We start from the raw sequence: 26,729 nt of genomic DNA on the forward strand, positions 1-26,729 counted from the left end.
GGCCGGGCCTCGGCGTCTCCCCACCCCCCGCACCGCTCCCCCTCGGGGGCGTCTGGGGGCGCGCGGAGCCGCGCCCTCCCGCGGCCCGACCCCCGGGGCGGGTCCCGCGGGCCCGTGGGCCGCGCGCGGCCGGGGGCGGGCTCGGGGCCGGACCCGCGCCGGAGGGGGCGCGGCCGGCTCCCCTCCCCCGCGCGCCCCGCCGCGCTCGCGCCCGCTCACCCCGCCCCGGCCGGCCCGCCCCGGACTCCGGCTCCGGCTCCGGCTCGGGCGCACTTCGCCGCTCGCGGCCGCCGCCTCCGCCCGCCGCGGCTCAGGTGGCCCCGCGAGCCCCAGCGCGGCGGCCCCGCCGGGGCGACCACCTGCGCGCCGCCGGGCGCCATGAGGGCGGGCCGCGCGCTGCAGGTGCTGGGCTTGCTGCTCGGCCTGGCCCGCGGCTCCGAGGTGGGCAGCTCGCAGGCAGGTAAGCGGCGCGGGCGGCCGGCGGCTCCGAGCCCGGGACCCGAGCGGGGCGCGCGGCGTCGGGAGGGCCGGGCGGGGGTGCTGACTCCGAGCCCACGGGGACCCCCGGGGCCGCCCCGGCTGTGCGGGTTGGCGCCGTTTTCCGCGCGGGGGGCGCGTCCCGGACCCTCCCCGCCACCCAGACGCTGTCACCTCCCGGCGCGCGGCGACCCCCGAGCGTCTCCCCGGAGGGCGCACTGGAAGGGGCGGACGCGGCCCGCGCGCCCCGGAGCTGTGCCCGAGGGGCCGGGACCTCCGCTCGGGGTGCGTGAGGAGAGGCTTGGAGGGAGCGGCCCTGGCCCTAGGGGGAGGCTCGGTTTGCGCCCCAGCCCCCTCCCCCCTGGTTTCGGCAACCTCCAGTTTCGCTGTTTTGCCGACAGGGCGGAGCTGTGGACGGGGTTGAGGGAGTTGTTGTTTTCTGATGTTGGAAAACAGGGGTGGCGCCTCCCCTTCCGTGAGTGGCCTGCCCCGGGCACGACTGCGGTGAACCGGAGGGCCAAGTACAGGTGGCATCAGGGCGAGGCCGGGCGCCGGCCTCAAAACACCTTTTCCTCAGGATCCGTCTGCCTGGGTCCCCCCTTTGACCAGCCGGTCTGTGGCAGCGCCTGGACGGCGCCCGCTCCCGCTCGCTGAGCATCTGCCGTGGCTTGGGCCCAAGCTGGAGGGTTTGCCTCCAGTAGGTGCTTCTCTCTCCTCGCCCCTGACAGGTAGCCAGCAGGGCACCTTCTCAGCCCACCGTCTCAGACTTGCCCTGGGAGTGTGTCCCGGGCCCAGCACCGCCCTCCCCACCCCTCCCCTGCTTGTCTGAGTCTGTGTGTCGGCATCTCGCAAGGGTCAGATTGCTCTTCTGTTCTTTCTCCCGCTCCCAGGACATCCGAGCCCAGCCTTGGGGGTGTCCGGGGACCACAGGCACCTGAGGGGTGCTGGCCTTGCTGGCCTTGGAGGAATTTGTTGACTTCCTCCCCTCCCCCCAGACCTCTGCTTGGGGGTTGGCACAGCCAGGGCCCCTTGGCCAGGGTGGGAGTGGGAGAAACACCTGTGCTTGCCCCACAGTTGCTGGGCCTAAATTTAGACCCTGGATCTGGGGAAGTGAACACTCCCAGCTGGGGAAGGGCGGGGGTCTGGGGACCGGAGTGGGAGGGGCCAGTAGAGTGACTGTCACACTGTCCCAGCCAGACCCCTGGAATCCTCAACCTGGAACCCGGGCGTCCCAGATCCTGGCCGCCCTCCCCAAGGAGACAGGAGGCCGGCTTGGTTGGGTCTCTGTACCCTTTATCTGGGTCCTGCAGCCTCTGGGCATCCGGCCCTGTCTCAGCGCTTCTATAGCCCCTTTGTCCTGGCTGTGATGGGGGTGGGGGATCTTGGAGAGGAGGCCTCTGCTTGAGGAGGGGCTGGAGATTCTTGCTCTGACCCACCCCAGTGCGCTCTACCAAAGGAGGGTCTGTGCATGACACTGTCCGTCCTTGTGTCCCGGCCCTGGGTACTGCAGGGATTTTTAGGATTCCCTTTCTCCTGCGTCTGCCCCAGGCTGCCTGGTTCTTCCTCAGAGGCATTCATATTCTCTTCCCGCCCAGGCCTTTGCTCCCTGTTTGTGTAAAAGAATTGTACGGACTTTACCCTTAGGGTGGCGGAGCTGGGCCCTCCAACACTGTAGCCTTCCCAGCACAAAGTCTGCACAGACACCTACGGACAGACAGATGGAAGTGGCCACTGAAATACTTCCAGTACTCCCAACAGGGAACCCCAGGGACAGAACTAACACAGATTTCTGGGCCAGCACAGAAGTGTACATGTTCGTCAGTGTGTGTGTGTGTGTCTGTGTCTTGGGAGTATGTGCATGTGCACACGTGCGTGCGTGCACACACGCACACACACACACACACCCCACTTCCTTGTACAGAAATCTCGGTTCCTCTATCTGGGGAGAATGATTGGCACCTCAACTTGGAAGAGAGGGTGTCCTGCCAGGAAGGGGCACAGGGTGGGGCTGTTCGAGAAATGACTAACCGTCCTAGTCCTAGTCGCTTTCTTTTCAGCCCTAGGACCCTGGAGTTCCCAGCCTCCTCTGGGAGCTCCAGCCCGTTAACTCCTGCTGGGCCTACCCTTCTGCTGGGTCTGACCCACCTGCTTGCTTTTGTGGGGCGGGATAGGGATTGGGAGCCCTTACAGGCCAAGTGGTCAGACAGGGGTATAAGGAGGATGAGAAGTTGGAGTCTTACCCTCACCCTCTCCCTCCCATTCCCACTGTTGCCTCCCACTAGGCTGCCACTGCCCCGGGGAAGGGTGGTGTTTGGAACAGGTGCTGTTTACTAACCCCCATCCCCCTCTCAGCTCTTCACTGAGCCAGAGGACAGGCTTCAGGATTCAGGCTTTCCCATGGTCCCACGTCTGCCATACTCACTAGGTCAAGTGAACCCCCAAGACTGACATACCTCTAGCACCTTGGGTCTACTAGGCTCTTCCTGATGCAAGTGAGGATTGCCATGGGGAAGCCTTGTTAATGAAGCTCTTTTTTTTTTTTTAAAGATTTATTTATGCATACAAGAACTGGGGTACAGGCCAGAGGTTTGGGGGGTGAGAGGATTCACCAGAGACAGAATGGGGAACAGAACAGGCAGATGTATTGAAATCCACTGCTGAGGGAGGCCATGCCCTGTGGGTAGCTCCCTGGCTGGGGATCGAACTCGTGCTGCAGTGGCTGCGGAGAGCTTCATGGGTTGTGTCTTAACCCCTTGCGCCACCAGGGAGGCCCTGAATCTCTTCTGACAATGACACTGGATGGAAGACTTAGAATGCAGAGAGTCCGCTGCTGTTTCCATCCAGGCTGCTCTGTATTTGCTGAAAAATACTTTAGGGTTGGAAAGTGTGATGCTGAGGGGGATGGAGTGAGCTGGAATAGGGGCAGAGAAAAGGGACGCCAGAGCTGGAGTGGGGAGGCAACTAACTCCTTATCTTCCAGTTTTAAAGACAAAGCTCACATTGAAACACCCCCCCTCCAGCCAGAGCTCCCCCCTCTAGTGAGGTCACTTGTCTGAGCCCAAGGTTTGAGGTTGGAGGGGGTGCTGCTGAGGACTGGGTGTCTGGGGATAGGGTGGGGCAGCCCCCTCCTCCTAGACAGAATTGCCTCATTGTGGGCCCGCCTGTGGCCCCAGGCACTGCCCCCACCCTCTGCCCCCATCCCACCCTCAGGAGACACAATAGGGGCTGTGTGTTAGCCCCAAAGAGATATTTATTCCAGGACCTAGAGAGAGGCAGGGTGGGGGGGAGAGGAGTAAATGCCCTAGTTGTAGGGGGGAGGGGAGTGGAGGGTAACCCAGTTGTGGTCCTTTTCTAAGTTCTTTCTAGGGAGAGGAAAAAACTCCACCGCCTTGTTGATTAACCCCTTAGTACCCAAAACAGCGTCTGAAAGAGGCCTTGGTGGAAAAGGGAAACCTTTTCACCTTCTTGTCCAGGGGGATGGGACTCTGAGGAGAGTGGAGGTGCAGGTTCTCAGTCCAACACAGACCATCATGCAGACCCCCAGGGCTGAGGGTGGAAGCAACCATCTTCTGACCCCGTTGCATGTGGCTGAGAGGCAACGGAGGGGTCTCGGGGGAGGCAGGCAGGGGGCTGGAAACGCATGTGGCGCCCTCAGCCATGGTTACCTCCGCTTTTGCCAGTGTGTCCCGGGACTCTGAACGGGCTGAGCGTGACTGGCGATGCGGAGAATCAATACCTGACGCTGCAGAAGCTCTACGATAGGTGTGAGGTGGTGATGGGGAACCTGGAGATTGTGCTCACGGGACACAACGCCGACCTCTCCTTCCTGCAGGTTTGCATGCCCGACCCCCTTCGTGGGCCTGCTCTGCTCTTAGTCCCCAGGGCAGCTGCCTCCCCCTCCTCAGGGCTACCCCCAGCTGGAGTTCAGCCTTCCCAAGGTCCAGACCTGTGTGTTCTGGGGGCCTGCAGCCAAGTCATAGCCTGGGAGACTCAGGGCCTGGCCCGGGAAGCGGGAAGGGCAGGCCGGGAGCACCAGGGACTAAAGCAGAGAGTCACCTGGGGAGACAACCTAAAGAAGCAAGAGTCCTCCAGCTGTTACAGAGCAACCCCGACTTTGAACGGGTTCCTGGCTGTGGGTCCTCACCCGCGCGCTTACAAGGGACTTATGAATACTCCACTGCAGGACACACAAAAGGTTCATAAAAGGTTTATTGACAAGAGAAAAGGAAAGAAGGAAAATGTACAACTCAGGGAGAAAATAGGGAAATAAAGTCTTTCATGCGTCCTATCCGATCCGCCGACCTGGAAACCCAAAGGCACTCTCAGCTGGCCGGACGCTGCGAGCTGGCGGAGAGTCATCATGGGGGACCCCTCCAAAGCCCACGTGTCTGGCTTTATACCCACCTGGCTGCTGAACCCCACCCTCAGGTCCCAGCCACCTTCCCTTGGGTGGTGATGGGGTTTGTAGTTCCCAGTGTCTTTGGCTTTGGCCTGGGGTGGGGGTGGAGTCCACAAAGCCTGTGTGGAATCAGCTTTAGGACAGCCTTTCCCCCTAACACTGACACCAGGAGCTCTGAGGAGGAAAGGGTCGGAGACTAGGACGCCTCCATCATTTCTGCTGCTGTCTTCACGGCAGCAGGGACGCAGCCACGTGACCCTGCTGCCTCCCCCCACCTCAAAAATAAGAGTTGGAGCCGGGGATTCTGCGATGCTTTAGGGAGGGAGGGGGGCTGAGGCCGTCGCCTCTCGCCCCCTCCCTGACACACTCTGTCCCATCCCAGTGGATCCGAGAGGTGACAGGCTACGTCCTCGTGGCCATGAATGAGTTCTCTACCCTGCCGCTGCCCAACCTTCGAGTGGTGCGCGGGACCCAGGTCTACGATGGGAAGTTCGCCATCTTTGTCATGCTGAACTATAACACCAACTCCAGCCACGCGCTGCGCCAGCTTCGCTTTACCCAGCTCACCGGTCAGTTCCCGATGCTTCCTGGGGTCTTGCCCTTCAGCCAGCCTCCTGGCAGGCACCTCCTCGACAGGGACCCAGACTGCTCTAAGTGCCCCTTCAAGGTGCCCACCGCCTTGACCGCTGTGGTCTGGAGGCCATGACTCCTCAAACGAGAGGGCCCCAGTAGGAGGCTTGGGGTCTCTGCCCCAGCGGGGAGGGTCTTTTGTTTGATGGGGCCAGAACTGGAGCTGTTCCCTGTGCCTTAAATGTCAAAGTGTGGTTTTCCTGGATGTCCCTCTTTCTCTTCTCATGGGAATCCTACCTCCCTACCCCCCAGGCCCCCAGGAACCGAAGGAAGTGGGGGATAAATACCACCCAGCCACCCGGGCGCTGTTTACTAACCCCCATCCCCCAAACCCAGTTGGTTTGAAAACACACAGGTAGTGCTGGGGTAGGGGGTGTTGAGTCAGGAGCAGCCTCTCCTTCCCCGTCCCCTCCCCCACTGGCTAAACCGGATCCGGACAGGTGTCAGAGGAGGCAGGAATTTCTTTCCTCCTGGCTCCTCCTCTGTCTTACTAGGCAAGGCTTCTCTGCAGTTTGAATTTAACTGGATTATTTGTCTGCCCCTTCCCCAGGCACCTGAGTCTCAGGTGTCCTTCTGGACTGGCGGGCAGGTCGGGCAGAGGAGGCCTGCGGTAGCCCTTAGCCCCGTCACTTCTCTTCCCTGCCACAGAGATTCTGTCAGGGGGTGTTTACATTGAGAAGAACGATAAGCTTTGCCACATGGATACAATCGACTGGAGGGACATCGTGAGAGACCGAGATGCGGAAATAGTGGTGAAAGACAATGGCAAGATCTGTGAGTGGCTGCACCCAAGACATTCCCCGACCCGGCAAGCCAGGCTGATTCCTTTCCCGCTGTCCTTCTATCCCTCAGCGGAGCCACCCGCTCCACCGAACAGACACCTCGTACCCTCGACCCTAGGCGCCTGGCAGGAGGGAGCAGATAAGCCTCCCCAGATCTAAATCACAGGACTGTGTCCGGAAAGGGGGCAAAAGATCTCTGTTCTCAGATGTTTAGTCGCCACATCCATTTCTGTCTCCACTGTAACATGCTCTTTTCCTGGGGACCTACTGACCCCACCTGTAAGCTGCTGCCCCTGTCCACTCACACACACACACACACACACACACACACACAGTCACTCAGTTTGCTAAGGAGGAACCAGGTTCCTGGGCTGGGGCTGAAGCTGAGCCTGGCCTTCACCCTGCCCTGTGGGTGGTGTGGGGGCGGGGCCCCACCCCTTGTTGACAGGTTCACTTGAGCCCAGCCCTGTTCTGCAGGGCTAGGAGGGACACTGCCTGGCTCTTCCCTTCCGGGGACTGGGGTGCCTGTGTGCTGACATCATAGCCTGTTGATTCGAGCAAGTTTTTCTGGGCCCTGATGGCCCCTTATGTTGCTTTCCTCTCCCCCACCCATTCCCACAGGTTCCCCCTGTCATGAGGCCTGCAAGGGGCGATGCTGGGGTCCTGGACCAGAAGACTGCCAGACATGTGGGTTCCTTGCTTCCAAGTTCTTCAGACTCATACCCTTTCGTGTCCCTGCTTATCACTTGTCGACACGGGGTGGGGTGTGTGGGGAGAGGGAGGGGTGAGCGGGGGCCTCAGAATACAGCAGTAGACGCCCTGACGGTCTTGCTTTCTCTCCTCCCATAGTGACCAAGACCATCTGTGCCCCTCAGTGTAATGGTCACTGCTTTGGGCCCAACCCCAACCAGTGTTGTCATGATGAGTGTGCAGGGGGCTGCTCAGGCCCTCAGGACACGGACTGCTTTGTACGTACTCTTACTATTTTCTGGGCTCTGAGATGGGGGTGTTGGCTTTGGGGAAGAAGTAGGGGCACACATAACGTGAGTTTTGTGGATCTGTGTCCCTAGGCCTGTCGCCTTTTCAATGACAGCGGAGCTTGTGTGCGCCAGTGTCCACAGCCTCTTGTCTACAACAAGCTGACCTTCCAGCTGGAGCCCAATCCGCACACCAAGTATCAATATGGAGGAGTTTGTGTAGCCAGTTGTCCTCGTAAGTGTCCAGTGGGAAGTAACTGTGGCCATGGAACCAGGATTATAGACATTTTTAGGAAGCAGAGGGATCAAGTTGGGTGGTAAATGGGGGATATACAGGGCAGTGGTTGTGATCATCCAACCATGGCCAGAGAGAGCCCCATTGTCCTTCCCTCCACCTACTTCCGTAACTTTCAGCGACTGTTCCTAGTTCTGCTCTTTACAGCAGCAGAGAGCAAGGGACTTTCTATTCTGTAGGGCAGTACTTAAGAAGTCTTTATTTTTATTTATTTATTTTTTAAATATTTATGCATACAAGAGCTGGGGTACAGGCCAGAGATATGGGGGGTGAGAGGATTCACCAGAGACGGAGTAGGGAGCTACTGAAATCCACTGCTGAGGGGAGCGGCGGGGAGGCAGGAGAGGTCTGCTGCGCCATGTGGGTAGCCCTCTGGCCGGGACTAAACTTGTGCTGCAGTGGCTGCGGATAGCACAGGCTGAGACTTAACCCCATGTGCCACCAGGGAGGCCCAGCACTCAAGAAATCTTTAGATGGTAGGTTAGGGCAAATCCAGTTCAGAAAAGGAGGGAGCCAGAGGCCGGCCGAGTGGCTCAGTGGGAAGCTGGCAGTTTCCCTCACCGCCAGTGGTGCTCTCCTTTCTCCTAGATAACTTTGTGGTGGATCAGACATCTTGTGTCAGGGCCTGTCCTCCTGACAAGATGGAAGTAGATAAACATGGACTCAAGATATGTGAACCTTGCGGGGGGCTTTGCCCCAAAGGTGAGTAAGAGATGCAAGGAGTTGGTGAAGACACATCCCAAGGCTTCTTAGCTCCCTCTCTGAACCTCTTTTGTGTTTGTAGCCTGTGAGGGGACAGGTGCGGGCAGCCGCTTGCAGACTGTGGACTCCAGCAACATTGATGGATTTGTGAACTGCACCAAGATCCTGGGCAACCTGGACTTTCTTATCACTGGCCTCAATGGGTTAGAGATTTCCTTCCTTGATCCCCGACTCCTTCTGTCCCCTCGCCCTCGCTGGTCACTGCATTGCTCAACGTTTCCCATGTGGAGCTGATTAGGAATCTAAATGTTAACATTTTAGAGGCTGCAAAGGACCTGAAAGTGCTTTTTTTTAAGATTTATTATTTATTTATTTATTTATTTATGCACATAAGGGCTGGCTGTAGGCCAGAGACACGGGAGGATGAGAGGATTCACCAGAGACAGAGTGGGGAGCAGAACAGGCAGATCCACTGAAATATACTGCTGAGGGGAGCAGCGGGCGAGTCAGGAGAGGTCTGCTGTGCCAGCGGATAGCTCCCTGGCCAGGGCTCTAACCCCTGCTGTAGTAGCTGTGGATAGCGTCATAGTGCTGAGACTTAACCCCTTGCACCACCAGGGAGGCCCCTACCTTTACCCTTTTGACTGGTTTTTGCTATTCTCTTAGAGATCCCTGGCACAAGATCCCTGCCTTGGACCCTGAGAAGCTCAATATCTTCCGGACAGTTCGGGAGATCACAGGTGAGTAGGAGGAGAAGCTGCCTCTTTTGAGAGGAACAGATGAACCATTGGCACAAGTTGCAGTATGACTACGTGTAAAATCACATATCAAGTGATGGGGAAGGGAGCAAGAGAACCAGAGAAAGAGGAAGGGGAGAAGACTCCCTGTTCATGTGCCTCCTTCCAACCCCTCAGGTTACCTGAACATCCAGTCCTGGCCTCCCCACATGCACAACTTCAGTGTCTTTTCCAACCTGACAACCATTGGGGGCAGAAGCCTGTACAAGTAAGTAAGGGCGGAGGTGGTAACCTCTCCAGGCCAATGGCCCTGTTTCTTAGGCATCCTTGAGTGAAATACAAGGCATTCTTCCATCTAGCAGGCCTCAAGGGTCTGAGTTTGATGGGGAAAAGGAGGAGGGAGTCCCTCTTGGTTGGTCTGACTACCCCAGAGCAAATCTGTTGAATGAACCCACTGCACAGTCAATTTTCTTTTCTTTTTTTAAAAGATTTATTTATTTATTTATTTTCAGAGATTGGCTTATTTATGCAAGAACTGGGGTACTGGGCAGAGGTGCGGCGGGGAGGAGTGGTGGTGAGAGGAGTCACCAGAGACAGAGCGGGGAGCAGAACAGGCAGATTGACTGAAATCCACTGCTGAGGGGAGCAGCGGGGAGACAGGAGAGGTCTGCTTTGCCATGTGGGTAGCTCCCTGGCCAGCCGGGGATGGAACTCGGGCTGCAGAGGCTGCAGACAGCTTCATAGTGCTGTGCTTAACCCCTTGTGCCACCAGGGAGGCCCTTAAAGATTTACTTACTTATGCATACAAGAGCTGGGGTGTTGCACGGTCAACTTTCCCTTTGTCGTCTCATCCTGTCTCCTTGTTCTCAGCCGGGGCTTCTCACTGCTGATCATGAAGAACTTGAATGTAACATCTCTAGGCCTCCGATCTTTGAAAGAAATAAGTGCTGGGCGTATTTACATAAGTTCCAATCGTCAGCTTTGCTACCACCATTCTCTAAACTGGACCAGGCTGCTTCGGGGTCCTGCAGAGGAGAGACTAGAGATCAAGGATAATCGGGCCCCCAAAGACTGCAGTAAGGGACAGGGCCCGCTGGGTGGTGGCGAGTGGGAGTCAGGAAGGCGGCAGTGAGGAAACTTCTGCCCTGGAAGTAGGAGTCGGGATGGGAGATGGAGGCTTGGGAGGGAGGTTAGGCTGAAAGCAATAATGAGGCGTTCAGGAGAGGGCTTGTTAGGAAACTTCACCTTCCTAACCCACCCCTTCCTTTCCAGTGGCGGAGGGCAAAGTGTGTGACCCGCTCTGCTCTGGGGGATGTTGGGGCCCTGGCCCTGGCCAGTGCCTGTCTTGTCGAAACTTCAGCCGAGGAGGTGTCTGTGTGACCCACTGCAACTTTCTGAATGGGTACAGTGAGGGGAGATAGAGTCAAGAGGGGGTGAGGGTGTGCCCCTGGGATGGAGCTGTTCAGGTGGCAACTGAAAGCCTTTAGAGAACTACCTGCATGTGCTGAGGTGGGAATGAGGCCCTGTGCGTGGGGGATCAGGGTATAAAGCTCAGGACTTGGAAGTGACCTCCCTTTACCGCCCACTCCAGGGACCCTCGTGAGTTTGCCCATGAAGCGGAATGCTTTTCCTGCCACCCGGAATGCCAGCCCATGGAGGGCACTGCCACGTGCAATGGCTCGGTACAGTAGTAGCCCCAGAACCTCGAGGGAAGGGCGGGTGGGGGCAACACTGGAGGATCTAAAGAAGGATATGGCCAAATCTCAAGGCTGGCACAAGGAGGCCAGATCATCTAGGGTTTGTGGACAGAGGATCCTGAATGGCTGGGTGGGTCTTTCTGGAAGTATTTATGGAATTGACGTTGGGGTCCAATTCTTCCTGACCTTCTTTTCCACCCAGGGTTCTGATGCTTGTGCCCAGTGTGCCCACTTCCGGGATGGACCCCACTGTGTGAGCAGCTGCCCCAATGGAGTCCTTGGTGCCAAGGGCCCCATCTACAAGTACCCAGATGCTCTGAATGAATGTCGACCCTGTCATGAGAACTGCACCCAGGGGTCAGTGATGGCATGTGAAGAAGAGGGGCTTGGGGCGAGTAGAAGCATAGAACTAGGGGGAGAGGTAGGGCGAGGGCAGCAGAAAAAAGGAACTGTGATTTAAAAATCATCCCAGCTGTGTAGAAGAAGGGGCAATTCAGCACAAAATTAAACCACAATTTTGGGAACCTGGAATAATCTCAAATCAGGGAAGTTTCATTCACGAGAGGGGCTCATGAAAGGCTGGTGAGCGAGAAATGGAGATCACTTGGCCTTAGAATATGCTGTGGGCTGCAGGATGGGTTAGCAGAGTCGGGCCTGAAACAGTGCTGTATGTTGAGGCCCTTGGAACTGAGCCTCCTGTGGGGGTATCCCAAGCTCCCCCGCTTAAGAACGTGACTTTCTTCCCTAGGTGTAAAGGACCAGAACTGCAAGACTGTTCAGGCCAAACACCTGTGCTGATCAGGTAGGAAAAGCGTAGAACATCAGAAAACTGGGGACATTTGGGGGAGAAACGGGAGAGGGCGGTTTCCTGCTGACAGGAGTTGAATCTCTTATCACTGGCCTCGTGACACAAGAGTCCAGGCTTTGGCCTTCCTGTTTTTTTCCTTCGAGATTTATTTATGCATGCCTACAAGAACTGGGGTGTAGGCCAGAGGTGGGGGTGGGGGTGAGAGGATTCACCAGAGACAGAGTGGGGAGCAGAACAGGCAGACCGGCTGAAATACACTGCTGAGGGGAGCAGTAGGCGAGACAGGAGAGGTCTGCTGCGCCCTGTGGGTCATCAGCCTGGCCAGGGATTGAACTCATGCTGCAGTGGCTGCTGATAGTTTCATAGTGCTGAGGCTTAACCCCTTGTGCCACCAGGGAGGCCCTGGCCTTCCTTTCTTAAAATTCACTTGTAGCCCACAGGGATCCAGATTTAGGTTAATTTCTCCAGTGTCAAGGTTACGGGTTATGTGAATGCTCTCTTCTTGCCCCAGACCTGCAACATACTTTCGGTACTGGTGTAAATGACATTTGTAAGGGAGGTATGAGCCCAAGATAATGCTGGATTCCCTGTCCCACAGCAAAACCCATCTAGCGATGGCTTTAACAGTGGTAGGAGGTTTGGCAGTGATTTTCCTGATCCTGGGAGGCACTTTTCTCTATTGGCGTGGTCGCCGGATTCAGAATAAAAGGGCTATGCGGCGCTACCTGGAAAGGGGTGAGGTGAGTGCCCTGCTTCTTCTTGAAAGTACCCTGTATCCTCACTCTTTCAGCGCCTCTTCCTTCCCCTGAGACTTGATCCCTTTCTTCAAGGAGGTAATATGGCACACTAGAAGAACTCTGGCCTGAGAAATGGGAGGCACACATTCTAGTCCTGATTTTTTTTTTTTTTTAATAGAGGCATGTTTTATTTATTTGTTTGTTTGTTTGTTTTGTTTATACAAGCACTGGGTACAGTCAGAAGCGCGGGAGGGTGAGAGAATTCACCAGAGCCAGAGCGGGGAGCAGAGCAGGCAGAAGGACCGAAGTACACTGCTGAGGGGAGCAGCGGGCGGCAGGAGAGGTCTGCACGCCATGTGGGACCCTCCTCCGGTGGCCGGGGAGCAGCCGGGGATCGAACCGGCGCCGCTGAGGCCGCGGGCAGCTTCTCAACCCAGCGCTCAACTGCTGCGCCACCGAGGAGGCCCTCTAGTCCTGATTTTTTTTATAAATTTTTTTTTAAAGTTTTTTTTTTAAAGATTTATTTATTTATGCATACAAGAGTTGGGGCACAGGCCAGAGATGTGGGGGGTGAGAGGATTCACCAGAGACAGAGTGGGGAACAGAACAGGCAGACTGACTGAAACACACTGCTGGGGAGGAGCGGGCGAGACAGGAGAGGTCTGCCGTGCCATGTGGGTATCTCCGTGGCCGGCTGGGGATTGAACTCGTGCTGCAGAGTCTGCGGATTGCTTCATGGTGCGGTGCTCACCCCCTTGCGCCACCAGGGAGGCCACCTATTCCTGATTTTGTCATTAATTTGCCACAACTTAAAAATTACCTTCCTTCACGTATCTCAATTTCTGCATGTATAAAAGGAAATCTTAACAATCATCCTGACAGGATGGCCGTAAGGGTGAAAGGAGATGATATACATGAAAGCACTTTGAAAAGTGAATCGTATAAATGTCCAACTCTCCCCCATCAAAGGGAACACCTCTTGATACTCAATCTCTGGAGCACAAAAGAGTTCTTCAAAGTTAGGGTTAATTCGCAATGTGCTTGTAATGCTTTCAAAGACTAAAGACAGTTTCTCTTCCTGCCCCTACCTTTTTGGGTTCTGCTGCTGTTGGCATCCCCCTGTGAGGAGGGGTTGGAGTGGGATGTAGGCATGGACTTTCCTGAGTCTCTCTTTCCCCCTGCTTCTTAGAGCATAGAACCTCTGGACCCCAGCGAGAAAGCTAACAAAGTCTTGGCCAGAATCTTCAAAGAGACAGAGCTGCGGAAGCTTAAGGTTCTTGGTTCGGGCGTCTTTGGAACTGTGCACAAAGTAAGTGGCCCACGGGAATCTGGGCAGGCGGGGGCAGGACCCAGGGCAAAGGGAAGAACGATTAGGGAAAGGACTACCCTCAACCTTGGACTTCTTCCTGCCCATAACTTTTCAGGGAGTGTGGATCCCTGAGGGGGAATCAATCAAAATTCCAGTCTGCATTAAAGTCATCGAGGACAAGAGCGGACGGCAGAGTTTTCAATCTGTGACAGATGTAAGTGAAGGAGGGGACTGCGTGTGCCATAGGAGAGCGGCTGAGACCAGAATAATCCTGTAGAAGCGTAGTTAACAGATACTGTTAGCCATGTGTTGATGTATGTAATTGTTGGGGGACCCCTGGTCTGAGTGTATGTGAACCTGTTTGACCCTTTGTGTATTCTAGCATATGCTGGCCATTGGCAGCCTAGACCATGCCCACATTGTCCGGCTGTTGGGGCTGTGCCCGGGGTCCTCTCTGCAGCTCGTCACTCAGTACTTGCCACTGGGTTCCCTGCTGGATCACGTGAGGCAACATCAAGCGGCGCTGGGGCCACAGCTGCTGCTCAACTGGGGAGTGCAGATCGCCAAGGTGAGAGGAGCCTGGAGTGCTCTGATGGGACTGCCTGGCTGGGGGCTGCTGGGAGTCAGCAGGGACCTTGAAGTTCTGAGGTGTCTTTGGGGTTAGGGGTGATTCTGCCTTCCCCCAACACTGAGAACACTGAGAATATGTCTTCCTTTTTAGGGTATGTACTATCTGGAGGAGCACGGTATGGTGCACAGGAACCTGGCTGCCCGAAATGTGCTACTCAAGTCACCGAGTCAGGTTCAGGTGGCAGATTTTGGGGTGGCTGACCTGCTGCCCCCTGATGATAAGCAGCTGCTACACAGTGAGGCCAAGGTAAGGTGACATAAGGGCTGCGGTAGGAGGTGGGGGCCAGGCACGGCAGAGGCAGGGGTCCGTGGGCTCTTTCAGAGACAAGTTGGTGCTGCATAAAAGGAGGATGGAGCACTTGGTGTTTAGAAGTGCTAAGAAATTTGTGGAAACCAACCTCTGTCTTTACTCTGCAGACTCCAATTAAGTGGATGGCCCTTGAGAGTATCCATTTTGGGAAATACACACATCAGAGTGACGTCTGGAGCTACGGTCAGTCCATCCGGATGCCCCCCGTGCAGCACTGTCCCAGAGTCTGTAGTTAGCTTTTGAGACCCTTTAGGATCTCCAAGCCCTTCAGATCCTTGTGTCAGATCAAGTTCCACCTTATCTACTATTTTACCATCAACTGGACATGTCTTCCCATGCCAGGTGTCACGGTTTGGGAGCTGATGACCTTTGGGGCAGAGCCGTATGCAGGACTGCGATTGGCTGAAGTCCCAGACCTACTGGAGAAGGGGGAGAGGTTGTCACAGCCCCAGATCTGTACCATCGATGTCTACATGGTCATGGTCAAGTGTGAGTCACCTACCAATCCCAACCATTTTGTAACTAACTTCCCTCTCTGCTTTTCACGCTGCTTATGGCTTTACTGCCGACACCTTCCCTCCAGGTTGGATGATCGATGAGAACATCCGCCCCACCTTTAAAGAATTAGCCAATGAGTTCACCAGGATGGCCCGAGATCCACCACGGTACCTGGTCATAAAGGTGAGTAGGGACTAAGGGGTGTGAGTGAGATTGGAGAAAAGGGGGCTTGGCTGGAACCAGGATCTCTACCTTAATAATCATCTGCCCCTGCAGAGAGAGAGTGGGTCTGGCATTCCCCCTGGGGCGGAGGCCCCTGCTCTGACAGACAAGGAACTGGAGGAGGTAGAGCTGGAGCCAGAGTTGGACCTGGATCTGGACCTGGACCTGGAGGCGGAGGAAGACAACCTAGCAGCACTGGGCTCTGCGCTCAGCCTGCCGGTTGGAACACTTACCCGGCCACGTGGGGTAAGGCACTGTCCTGGCACCCTTGTCCTCTGCGTGTCTGAGCCCTCTTAAACCCCATGGATATCTAAATTAAGTATGATGCCCGTGGAGAGTAGATTTCTCCCTTAATCTAAACTTCCTTTTTTTTTTTTCATTCTAGAACCAGAACCTTCTAAGTCCATCTTCCGGATACATGCCTATGAACCAGGGTAATCTTGGGGAGGCTTGCCAGGTAAGGCTCATCTTTCTAAGAAGCTGCTGAGAGGGTGGGTGGCAGGGTGTCTTGGGCCAATAGGGGGTAGTGTGGGAGACTTCAGGAACCCTCGAGGCTTAATCAATGTCCTATAAAAAAAGAAGGCATTGAGGAATAACCAGTCTCTCCCTAGTAAGTATCTGTTCTCTCCTGTGTGTTAATCTCTATGTATTTTCCTCCTTAGGAGCCGGCAGTTTGTGGGGGGAGTGAACGGTGCCCGCGTCCAGCCTCTCTGCACCCAGTGCCACGGGGCCGCCTGGCATCAGAGTCATCTGAGGGCCACGTGACCGGCTCAGAGGCTGAGCTGCAGGAGAAAGTGTCGATGTGCAGAAGTCGGAGCCGGAGCCCGCGGCCGCGCGGAGACAGCGCCTACCACTCCCAGCGCCACAGCCTGCTTACTCCTGTCACCCCACTGTCCCCACCAGGCTTGGAGGAGGAGGATGTCAATGGTTATGTCATGCCAGACGCACACCTCAAAGGTGCCTGACTCTTGCTGGGGCTTTCCCTCCTTCTAAGTGTCTCTAATCCTTTTCCAGGGTCCTCTTAATCCTTCTTTATTCTCTCATTATAACCCTCCCTAGTCATTTTTTTTTCAAAGATTGATTTATTTATGCATACAAGAACTGGGTACAGGCCGGAGGTGTGGGGGGGGGAGGGTGAGAGGATTCACCAGAGACAGAGTGGGGAACAGAACAGGCAGATTGACGGAAGTAGATTGCTGAGGGGAGCAGCGGGTGAGTCAGGAGAGGTCTGCTGCGCTATGTGGGTAGCTCCCTGGCCAGCCCGGGGATCGAACTTGTGCTGCGGAGGCTTCGGACAGCTTCATAGGTTGTGTCTTAACCCCTTGCGCCACCGGGGAGGCCCTCCCTAGTCATTTTTTCCCAACTGTCCCCTCCTCCCCACTGCCTATTACCATGACTTTCTTCATATACCCACCCTCTCAACACCCAGGTACTCCCTCCTCCCGGGAAGGCACCCTTTCTTCGGTGGGCCTCAGCTCTGTCCTGGGTACTGAAGAAGAAGATGAAGATGAGGAGTATGAATACATGAACCGGAGAAGGCACAGTCTACCTCGGCACCCGAGGCCGAGCTCCCTCGAGGAGCTGGGTTATGAGTACATGGATGTGGGCTCCGACCTCAGTGCTTCTCTGGGCAGCACGCAGAGCTGCCCACTCAACCCCGTGCCCATCACGCCCAGTGCCGGCACAACCCCAGACGAGGACTATGAATACATGAACCGGCGGCGTGGTGGAGGCAGTGCTGGGGGAGATTATGCAGCCATGGGGGCCTCCCCAGCAGCGGAGCAAGGCTATGAAGAGATGAGAGCTTTCCAGGGGCCTGGACACCATGCCCCCCATGTCCATTATGCCCGCCTCAAAACTCTACGTAGTTTAGAAGCAACTGACTCTGCCTTCGATAACCCCGATTACTGGCATAGCAGGCTTTTCCCCAAGGCTAACGCCCAAAGAACATAACCCCTGCTCCCTGAGGCACTCAGGGAACATTTAATGGCAGCTAGTGCCTCTAGAGGGTACCCCTCTTCTCCCGAGCCCCTCTCTCTCCAGGTCCCAGCTCCATTTCCCTAGTCCTAGACAATTCCAGTCAACCTTTGGAGGCTTTTAACACTTTGACACAAAATGTTTGTGGTATGTAGCCAGCTGTGCACTTTCTTCTCTTGCCCAACCCTGGGAAAGGAGAAGGTTTTCCCCTATTTTATGTGCTTTCCCAACCCCATTCCTCAGTTTCCTCAGGCAAACTCCCTGGAGATATGAAGGATTACTCCACTCCCCGTTCCCTTTCTCTCAGGCTCTGGCTTGTTGAGACTAGCCTTTCAAATGTGCCTTTGTTTCTCATCAGACTCCTAAGGAAGAGGAAAGGGGAGAAACTCAGCAGGGAAAGTAAAATTGTGGCTTATGACTCTTAACCCCCTAGAAGGAAATTTTGGCTTAAAGTTTTGGGGAATGAAGAGGTTAGGAGTAGATAGTGATTACCGTTAATGAAACACTGTGTGCAAAAAGCATCATGCTGAACTTTACTACTATCATCTCATTGAATCCTTACAACAATTCTGTTTGAAAAGCAATTCTGAGCTGAGTATCATCTCATTTTTACATATAGGAAAAATGAGCCTTAAAGAGATTAAGTAAATGTAGTGGCAGATCCAGTATTCATTATCTTCTAATATGTGCTCTTACTGTAAGTTAGCAAGGAAAACCAAAAGTTCTTGTAAGGGGCATTTTCTTGTTTTTGCACTGAAACAAGTCTAAATCCAACAACCACAGCCTCTTCCTATACCCAGCTTTTCATCTCAGGAAGGAGTAGGAGGGTGGGGTTAGTCAGAAGGAAAAATAATTGGACATCTTTGTGTAAATCATGATCTACACATGCTGTAAAGGATCTTCACTTCTTACCCAAGGGACAGATTCACAAAGGTCCCAAGAGCCACTTTTAGGAGCTTTTCTCATTTAGTAGTTGGGAAGCTTCCAGTTGGGGTGGAAAGAAGACCCAACTTCAGACCTCTGTTCCCTTAGATGGGAAACCGGGGTTATCTGTTGTTTCACTTGTTTTTTTGTTTTGTTTTTATACGTGTCTGAATAAAATTGCCAATTCTTTTAGCTTCCTGTCTGTCAAATGAAAAGTTTTAATGAGACATCACCCACCCCCTTTCTCTGCTCACAGTATGCTGCTGTTTTCTGACAATCCTCGGTCCCAAGCAGCTTTCTCCTGCCTTACTTTTCCTGGTAGTCTTTTAAGACAAGCTGGGTGCACCGTTCTTTGCGTTTAAAGGGTTTCCTACAAATCTCTACGGGGCAACCAGCTGAGAATAAGAGGAACAATCACACGACAGCACGTGTGGGGAAGTTAGAGAAAGTCCTATCGATGTGCTCCCTCAAGAGGCGGAATACTGAAAGCCCGACGTCTCGGTACAATTCTCCTAAGTAAATACTTCCCGTGGGTGCAGCCGAGTCCACCGCTGAGCACGAGTGCCCTCTGCAGTGCGGCCGCCCTCCCGGCGGGGAGGCTGAGCACGGATAATCCCTCCGGAGCCCGGCAGCCCAGTCAGTCCCTGCTCCTGGCTCTCCCAGTTTCCGTCCACACGCGCTCGGCCCTGCCCGTCCCGGTCCTCCCAGCACACCCGGACCGGCCGAGCCGGTCCCGCCAGGCCCGACGACCCGGCTGGGGCGCGGCCGCCTCCCGCCCTTCGCTGGGTCTCGCCCCGCGCGCCGCGGCTCCACCTTGCCCCGCAGCCTCCTAACCCATTTTCCCCGCCGTGGCCCCGCCCTCAGCCCGCCCCCCAGTATTCGGGCTCCCCACGCCGCTGGAGGACGCGGTTTCCCCGGCAGGGACCACGCTTCCCCTCAAGGTCCCAACGGCTCCGCCTTCCCGCCGGAGCCCGACCCTTCCCGGCGTGCCCGGCGATTCGGCGTGCTAGGCCCTCCGAGGGCAAGGCCCCAGGGCCTGGCTTAGGGCCGCGAAAGGCAGCCTGGGAATTGTAGTTCGCGGGTGCGCAGGAGCGGCTGGAGGCTGGCGGTGAAAAGAACTCGTTATCCCAGCGTGCCTTGCGCTCAGCCCGCGCGCTCGCACTTTCTCGCTCTCGCCTGCCCGCTCCCCTGTAGCTCGCGCTCTCCTCGCGGGTTGAGGGGTTCTGCGCGCAGCCCGCGCGGGGACGGGGACCGAGGCGGCGGCTCGGGGGGACCAGGACCGCGGGGTGCTGCTGGCGCTGGGAAGATGTCGGGCGAGGACGAGCAGCAGGAGCAAACTATCGCCGAAGACCTGGTCGTGACCAAGTATAAGATGGGGGGCGACATTGCCAACCGTGAGTGCGGCCTCGGGGGTCCCGGGATGGGGTGCGCGGGCGGGCGGGGGCGCTGCGGGGCTGGCCCCGAGGGCCTGGGGCGGCGGGGCCGTGCGGCGCCGGCTCCGGGGGCCCCTCGCGGACCCCGCGGCGGCGCGGTGGGCGGACTGTCGCCGCGGGGCGCGACGGCGCGGCCTGGACCGGGTCCGGGGGTGCCGCGGCGGGCGCGGAGCGGGGCGCGGCGGGCCGGCCCTTCGGCCGTTGGGCGGGCGGCAGGTGCACCCCTGCCCTTCCCTCCGGCCCGCAGCGGCGGGGCCCCCGCGAGGGGAGGCGCCCCTCCGCCGGGGCGCGCTCGCCGCCGGCACGTGTCGCGGGGTCCCGGGGCGCCCGCCGGCCGCCGCGCCCCGGCCGCTCCCCCGCCACGTGCTTTGCGGGAGCCGCCCGGCCGCTGCTTCGCCTCCCTCCCTGGCGGGGGCTCCCTTTTATTCTCGGGCCGGCTCGGGGGGGCCGTTGGAGGCGCCCCTGGAGCGCCTCGCACAGCTCTTGGAGACGCAGCTGGCTTTTCTTGAAGTTGCTCGTAGCCACCACCCCTCCGGTCTGTGCAGGTGGCCATAGTGAGCCTTCAGATTTGAGCCTAGGGGTTTCACAGCTCTAGGGTCCCCCTAACTTTTCAACTAGGCAAACTAGTGGGCTGTGCTGGAAAAGCCGGGGACTGAATCTAGTATGATCAGAAGTCATCCTTGCTGCAGCTGTGCCTCACCTTCCTCAGCAGCTGCTTACCTCTCAGGGCAGATGTTTCCTTTTCTGTTTTTTCTAAATCACCTTCTCACTTTTACGCCAGGTTAGGAGGATAGAAAATGCTAGTCTTTGGGTTTTTAAATTACCTTGACAGTAAAGATAGTTGGGGAGGATGTATTTTGGATGCCTTTGGTCCTGTGTCTGAGATGTTGGTTTTTTTCAGAATTCTAAGGAATCACCAAAACTTAGATCTCAGAAATCGAGCCTGAAGTTCAGGATGGACACGGAGGGAGCCTCCAGTGAACAGAACAATGCTTTATGACATGATGGACGTTTAGTATAATACCTCCATCTTGGGTACATTTTAGCATTTGGTATTAGTGGTTTGACTCAGGAGAGGAAAACTTCCCTGTGCACTTTATAACTTCTGAGACGCTTGTGATCCCGGATACCAGTTTTGAAACTTTTGGGTCACAACACCTCTTTGAGACTGTCTGAAAGCAAGAAGTCGTGCTTAGGGACCTTAGATTAAGTTCCCTGGCTTGTTTATGAGGAAATAAATCTACATAAATTGAGGTTACTGACACCTAATTGGTGTGTCTGAGAAGGGAAGAAGGTAGCATTTAACAATGCATCAGCTTTGAGTCAGCAGTTCGGTAGCTACCCTCCTGTTGTCCCAAACGCCTATAAATTTCTTCAGGTCTGCTTGGCATGTATGTGGGGTACTTTTGTAAAAAATTTTTTTATTTTCTTACCTCATGGGTCATTGTTCTGTAGTTAATATTCCCCTTATGTGGGATACTTTGAAAGAGCTCTGGTGGTTGAAGTTAACATATCTATCACAGATTCCATGTCTGGAAAGTCATCCTTGTCTGAGGAGACGGATTGTGTATCTCCAGCCTCCCATATAAGCGAGGAAAGGGAGTGTTTACCTTTTTGTTTTAGGACAGAAAGGTAGACATGTAGAGATTGCCTTTCCAAGAGGCAGCATTGTTCCCTCTGTCAGCCTGGGGCAGTGGCACCAGGACAGTGACACCAGGGAGTACAGTATTTGGCTGGTAACTCAGCAAACACATGGAAGGCTGACAGGGCTGGCTTCTGTCCCCAGGGGTGCTGCGGTCTTTGGTGGAAGCATCCAGCTCAGGGGTGTCGGTACTGAGCCTGTGTGAGAAAGGGGATTCCATGATTATGGAAGAAACGGGGAAAATTTTCAAGAAAGAAAAGGAAATGAAAAAAGGTAATAAATCCCCTACTGATTCCCAAGTTTGATCCTTATTCTGTCCTTTTTGTTTATTGTAAATGATGGAACCCCACCACAGCTCTGGGCGCACTCTCTGGGATAAGTGGGAGACAGTTTTTGACCCAATCCAGGCCAGTTAAACCAAGACCTGAGGAAACGTCTTCCATTTTTTCTGCTGGGCAACAGGACTCCTGAGAGAGCCCAGCAATGAGTTGCTGACAATTCTGTCTTTACAGGTATTGCCTTTCCCACCAGCATTTCGGTAAATAACTGTGTATGTCACTTCTCCCCTTTGAAGAGCGACCAGGACTATATTCTCAAGGAAGGTGACTTAGTAAAAATGTAAGCTCAAGTCAGTTTAGAGCACTTGTCTTTTTCCTAAGCATTTGCATCGTGTCCGTTCCTTATGCTGTATTCTACCCTTGCCTGTCTTTCAGTGACCTTGGGGTCCACGTGGATGGTTTCATAGCTAATGTGGCTCATACTTTTGTGGTTGGTGTAGTTCAGGTAGGTGGGGGTGGAGGTTGCACTGTTTAATTTTTATTTCTACCCCTTCTCCTGCCATCACTTAAATTTTTGAGATAGTCTCTAGAGACATAAAAGGAGAAAGGCTGTTTTTTCTCCTGCTCATTTGCCTGTGTTGTATTTTGGGCACGCAGATACTTACTGGATGAACCAACTAAGAGTTTGCTAGGAAAGTACTGATTGTTGTTCCTTATCTACAGGGGACCCAAGTAACGGGGCGAAAAGCAGATGTCATTAAGGCAGCTCATCTTTGTGCAGAAGCTGCCCTACGCCTGGTCAAACCTGGAAACCAGGTAAGCTGTTTATTTCTTTCTTTTTTTTTTAAATTTATTTATTTATTTATACAAGCACTGGGTACAGTCAGAAGCACAGGAGAGTGAGAGAATTCACCAGAGCCAGAGCAGGCAGACCAACGAAATACACTGCTGAGGGGAGCAGCGGGCGAGACAGGAGAGGTCTAGCACGCCATGTGGGACCCTCGCTGGTGGCCGGGGATCGAACTGGCACTGCAGAGGCTGTGGGCAGCTTCGCAGCCCAGTGCTCAACCGCTGCGCCACCAGGGGAGGCCCATAAGCTGTTTATTTCAACTACAAAGCTTAATAGAGCCAAAGATACATTAGGCATCTGTAGCTATTCTATATTGAACTGCTAACTTCTCCCACAGTTGCCTTGTAATACAGATAGCTTATTTAAGTTGCCGAGGGTGGGATTTCTGAAAGAGGCAGGAACTAAAGAGCTCAGTGCTAAACAGTTCCAGGTTAGATGATTAAGAATATATGGCCGGGCCTTCCCGGTGGCGCAGTGGTTGAGCGCTGGGTTGCGAAGCTGCCCGCGGCCTCTGCGGCGCCGGTTCGATCCCCAGCTGCTCTCCGGCCACGGGAGGAGGGTCCCACCACATGGCGCGCAGACCTCTCCTGCCGCCCGCTGCTCCCCTCAGCAGTGTACTTCGGTCCTTCTGCCTGTTCTGCTCCCTGCCCTGGCTCTGGTGAATTCTCGCACCCTCCCGCGCTTCTGACTGTGCCCAGTGCATGTATAAACAAAACAAACAAACAGATAAAACAAATAAATAAAACATGCCTCTATTAAAAAAAAAAAAAGAATATATGGCCCCTTCCTTGCCAACTTTATAGGGAATCTTATTTTTCATGTTTTAGATGTGCAAGATAATTTGAAGTAGTTTACAATAAAACATGGAAAATAAAGATTCAGTTTTAAACATATAAAAACAAACCTCATAAAAAGGACAGGAGAGCATAAATGGCACTAATAAACTGGTGGTAAAGAGGCCAGGAGTTGTACCTTGCACAACAATATTAAAAAGGCCAAACGTCATAAAATAACTTGAATTTCCAGAGACGTGTTCAGTACATAAAACATTGTCTTTCATTTTGCTTTCTCCTTTTTTGGGCTTTCTTTTTCTTTATCCTTTTAATTTGTGCTTTATTTCCATTATTACTTAATTACATCATTTTCATTTAAATCTCTCCTAGTTTCCTTATAAGACCTACTTCATAGAGCTGTTACAAGGCACTTTGAAATAGAGCCTGGTGCATAGCAAACACTTGAGTTAGCTATAGTAATTTTGCATATTTATTACTTATATAATTACTATTGTGTATCATCACTGGAGGTAGTATTGTACAGCTATGAAATCAGACTTTCTGGGTTCTCAGTCTATTATCATGACCCTTACTGTTTAAAAATAACTTAAGCTTCAAGTTTCCTCATCTGTAAAATTTTTTTTGTAAGAAAAAAGAAAGAAAGAAAAATTGTGCCTTATTCTCATAGGATTGTTGTGACGATTGAGATAATGTTTGTAAAGTGATTATCATGGTACTCAGCACGTAGTTCAATAATATTAACTGTGGCTGTTTACTTTTTTGTCTAAAAACTATAGCTTAGAGGATCAAATCATGTTTGAAAGAAGGAAGGGGAAATAAAAGTTCACTGTCCCTTCTCAGGTTAGAATTCTAGGTACAATGGAATAAACACATTGGAATTACCCATTGGAAAACTTGGGCTTTTCCCAGGTTCTTTCAATTAATACATGTTTAACCCTGGGTAAATCACTTAACCTTTCTGAGCCTGTTTCCTCTAAAAATTAGAATCTGAATCTACCCTGTTCACCTTTTAGAATTGTCAAATTAGACCATCCTTTGAAAGTTTTTTTGTGAAGTGATAGCAAACATAACGTATGTTTAACTTGCAGGGTTCATAGGACTGCGAAATGTGAATCACTCTCCTTGGTAGATGAAAGATATTAGAACTCTGTTCTTCCATGCTTAGTCTCATGATAGAGAAAATTTACTAACCTTTGGTATCTCACCTATTATTTGGTCTTGTACTTCTAGAACACACAAGTGACAGAAGCCTGGAATAAAGTTGCCCACTCATTTAATTGCACACCAATAGAAGGTAAGAACTCAGATAATTGGGTTGAGGGTTTAAGTGTGAGCGGTTTAGCATAATTGTACTCTTGTTCCATTGAGTGTCCATCCTGGCTCTAGCAGTCTGAGCCAAAACCATAATTCCCTGTCTCCATGGCTCCTGCGCCTGCCCTGGATTCCATAGCCAGGCACTTGACTTTCATTGCCTACCCCAGCAAAATACTTTGGAAGCTTTTTGGGACGCCAGGTGGCTGGTATCATAGGTTTCGTGCCATCTTACAGGTATGCTGTCACACCAATTGAAGCAGCATGTCATTGATGGAGAGAAAACCATTATCCAGAACCCCACAGACCAGCAGAAGTAAGTGCCAGCCCCAGTCTTCACCTTGCATCGTACCAGACTAGTCCTGTGAATGTTCTTTTCTTTCATATAGCCAGCCTCATCTTGTCTACCTTTTATTCCAAGCACCAGAAACTACTTACTGCTTTTTATGGTTTTCTTTTCTTTTTTTTTTTTTTTTAGGAAGGACCATGAAAAAGCTGAATTTGAGGTACATGAAGTATATGCTGTGGATGTTCTCGTAAGCTCAGGAGAAGGCAAGGTGAGGAAACTAGAGGTAGCACAGAGGGGTGACTGAGGGTTTGTTTAAGAACAGCAAACCGATGCGACCTAACTTACTCTTTTAGGCCAAGGATGCAGGACAGAGAACCACCATTTACAAACGAGATCCTTCTAAACAATATGGCCTGAAAATGAAAACATCACGTGCCTTTTTCAGTGAGGTTGAAAGGCGTTTTGATGCCATGCCATTTACTTTAAGGTACAGCTGCAGCTTCCCAGGACTGGAATTGGACAGGACAGTCTGACTCGTTGACCATGTGCCCAGGGACACTCTTTCCTCTTCCCCCCTTTCACCAAGACTTGTAGCCCTGGTCTGCATGTACTCACTCTCCCCAGCTCCCTCACTGAGGAATGTAAAAGAGCAGTAGGAAGTAGGATTTCTGTAGGAGCTCTTTTAAGACATGAGTAAAATGGTAAGATTGTAGGGGAGTTAAGGATACTTGAATTTGTCTTCCCCTACCCAGGGCATTTGAAGATGAGAAGAAGGCCCGTATGGGTGTGGTGGAGTGCGCCAAACATGAACTGCTGCAACCATTTAATGTTCTCTATGAGAAGGAGGGTGAGTTCCAAGAGTTTGACCTTGGAGTCCCTGATTTTCTGAGATCTTCTCCCAAAGCTTACTGAAAAGAGTATGGCAAAGGAACATTCTGTCAAAACACTTTGCTTTTCCCATAGGTGAATTTGTTGCCCAGTTTAAATTTACAGTTCTGCTCATGCCCAATGGCCCCATGAGGATAACCAGTGGTCCCTTTGAGCCAGATCTTTACAAGTCTGAGATGGAGGTCCAGGATGCAGAGCTAAAGGTTAGTAGGGAGTGGGAAGTAGGGAGCATGTGGTACCTGTCCTGAGAGTGAAGACTAAATGTGAGCAAGGTCCTGAAACAAGCTGCAGTGCTATGAGTAACACTTTGTGTTTCGTCTACATTCCTCAAATTTTGTTTTCCTTCTTCCAGGCCCTCCTCCAGAGTTCTGCAAGTCGGAAAACTCAGAAAAAGAAAAAAAAGAAGGTGTGTTAATAGTTATCCCTCTCTCTGGCAGGGTGGACCTGATTCCTCTTTATTTCACCCTCCTGGATTGTGGTAGCAAGTAGAGATTTCTGTTCATCCTTCTTCCTCCCTTCTCAGCCTCATCAGACTATTGCAAGTAGTCTTCTCTCTCTCCTTGCCTTGAATATAGGCTTCCAAGACTGCAGAGAATGCCACCAGTGGGGAAACATTAGAAGAGAATGAAGCTGGGGACTGAGGTGGGTCCCATCTCCCCAGCTTGCCGTTCCTGCCTCATCCCCTTCCCACCACACCCCAGGCTCTGTGAAGTGCAGTTCGTCTTCTCCACCCAGGATGGCCAGCAGAGCGGGGGTTTCCCTGCCCCCATCTCAGTCCCCCAACCCAGTCCCCTTCCAACAACAACCAGCTCCAACTGACTCTGGTCTTGGGAAGCCAGGCTTCCCAACCACCGAAGACTACTTTAAATAGCAAAGAGAAATTGAATAATAAAATCAGGAGTCAAAACCCACCGTCTTCAAGCCCCTCTTTCTAGCCTTTTTCTACTACCCTCTGCTTGGTCACGGCCCCTACCACAGGGAGGGGGTGACGTAGCCACCGCCTCTAACAACACTGCTGAGGTTTTTATACCACTCCACTGTCAACATTTTACCATCTATTGGGGCTTATTTCTCTCTTCCCCACCCTCCCCAAGTATTTTATCTGGCCTCAAAATAGAGGGGAGTAATTCTTC

The 26,729-nt window shown here is 53.4% G+C and overlaps 2 protein-coding genes across 2 annotated transcripts; both read left to right on the forward strand.

Moving 5' to 3' along the window:
- Nucleotides 1–378: 378 nt before the first annotated feature.
- Nucleotides 379–17,163, forward strand: ERBB3 (erb-b2 receptor tyrosine kinase 3; the record flags this gene model as incomplete). Its single annotated transcript, XM_084255051.1, has 28 exons — nt 379–460; nt 4,158–4,309; nt 5,259–5,445; nt 6,155–6,280; nt 6,910–6,975; nt 7,138–7,256; nt 7,359–7,500; nt 8,149–8,262; nt 8,345–8,465; nt 8,929–9,002; nt 9,177–9,267; nt 9,870–10,075; nt 10,272–10,401; nt 10,591–10,681; nt 10,899–11,053; nt 11,445–11,498; nt 12,103–12,244; nt 13,431–13,550; nt 13,666–13,764; nt 13,933–14,118; nt 14,272–14,427; nt 14,598–14,673; nt 14,833–14,979; nt 15,074–15,171; nt 15,265–15,456; nt 15,596–15,667; nt 15,873–16,167; nt 16,640–17,163. 28 exons carry the CDS (start codon nt 379–381, stop codon nt 17,161–17,163), a joined length of 4,017 nt encoding a protein of 1,338 aa, XP_084111177.1.
- A 2,159-nt stretch (nt 17,164–19,322) lies between these two features.
- PA2G4 (proliferation-associated 2G4) lies at nt 19,323–26,386 on the forward strand. The gene is made up of 13 exons (XM_084254981.1): nt 19,323–19,505; nt 21,331–21,459; nt 21,699–21,804; nt 21,900–21,969; nt 22,188–22,280; nt 24,339–24,402; nt 24,657–24,735; nt 24,898–24,976; nt 25,062–25,195; nt 25,461–25,555; nt 25,672–25,799; nt 25,949–26,002; nt 26,172–26,386. Exons 1-13 carry the CDS (start codon nt 19,418–19,420, stop codon nt 26,235–26,237), a joined length of 1,185 nt encoding a protein of 394 aa, XP_084111107.1. The 5' UTR covers nt 19,323–19,417; the 3' UTR covers nt 26,238–26,386.
- Nucleotides 26,387–26,729: the final 343 nt, after the last annotated feature.

Source organism: Talpa europaea, assembly GCF_964194135.1.
Source record: "Talpa europaea genome assembly, chromosome: 15".
NCBI classification, from domain to species: Eukaryota; Metazoa; Chordata; class Mammalia; order Eulipotyphla; family Talpidae; genus Talpa; species Talpa europaea.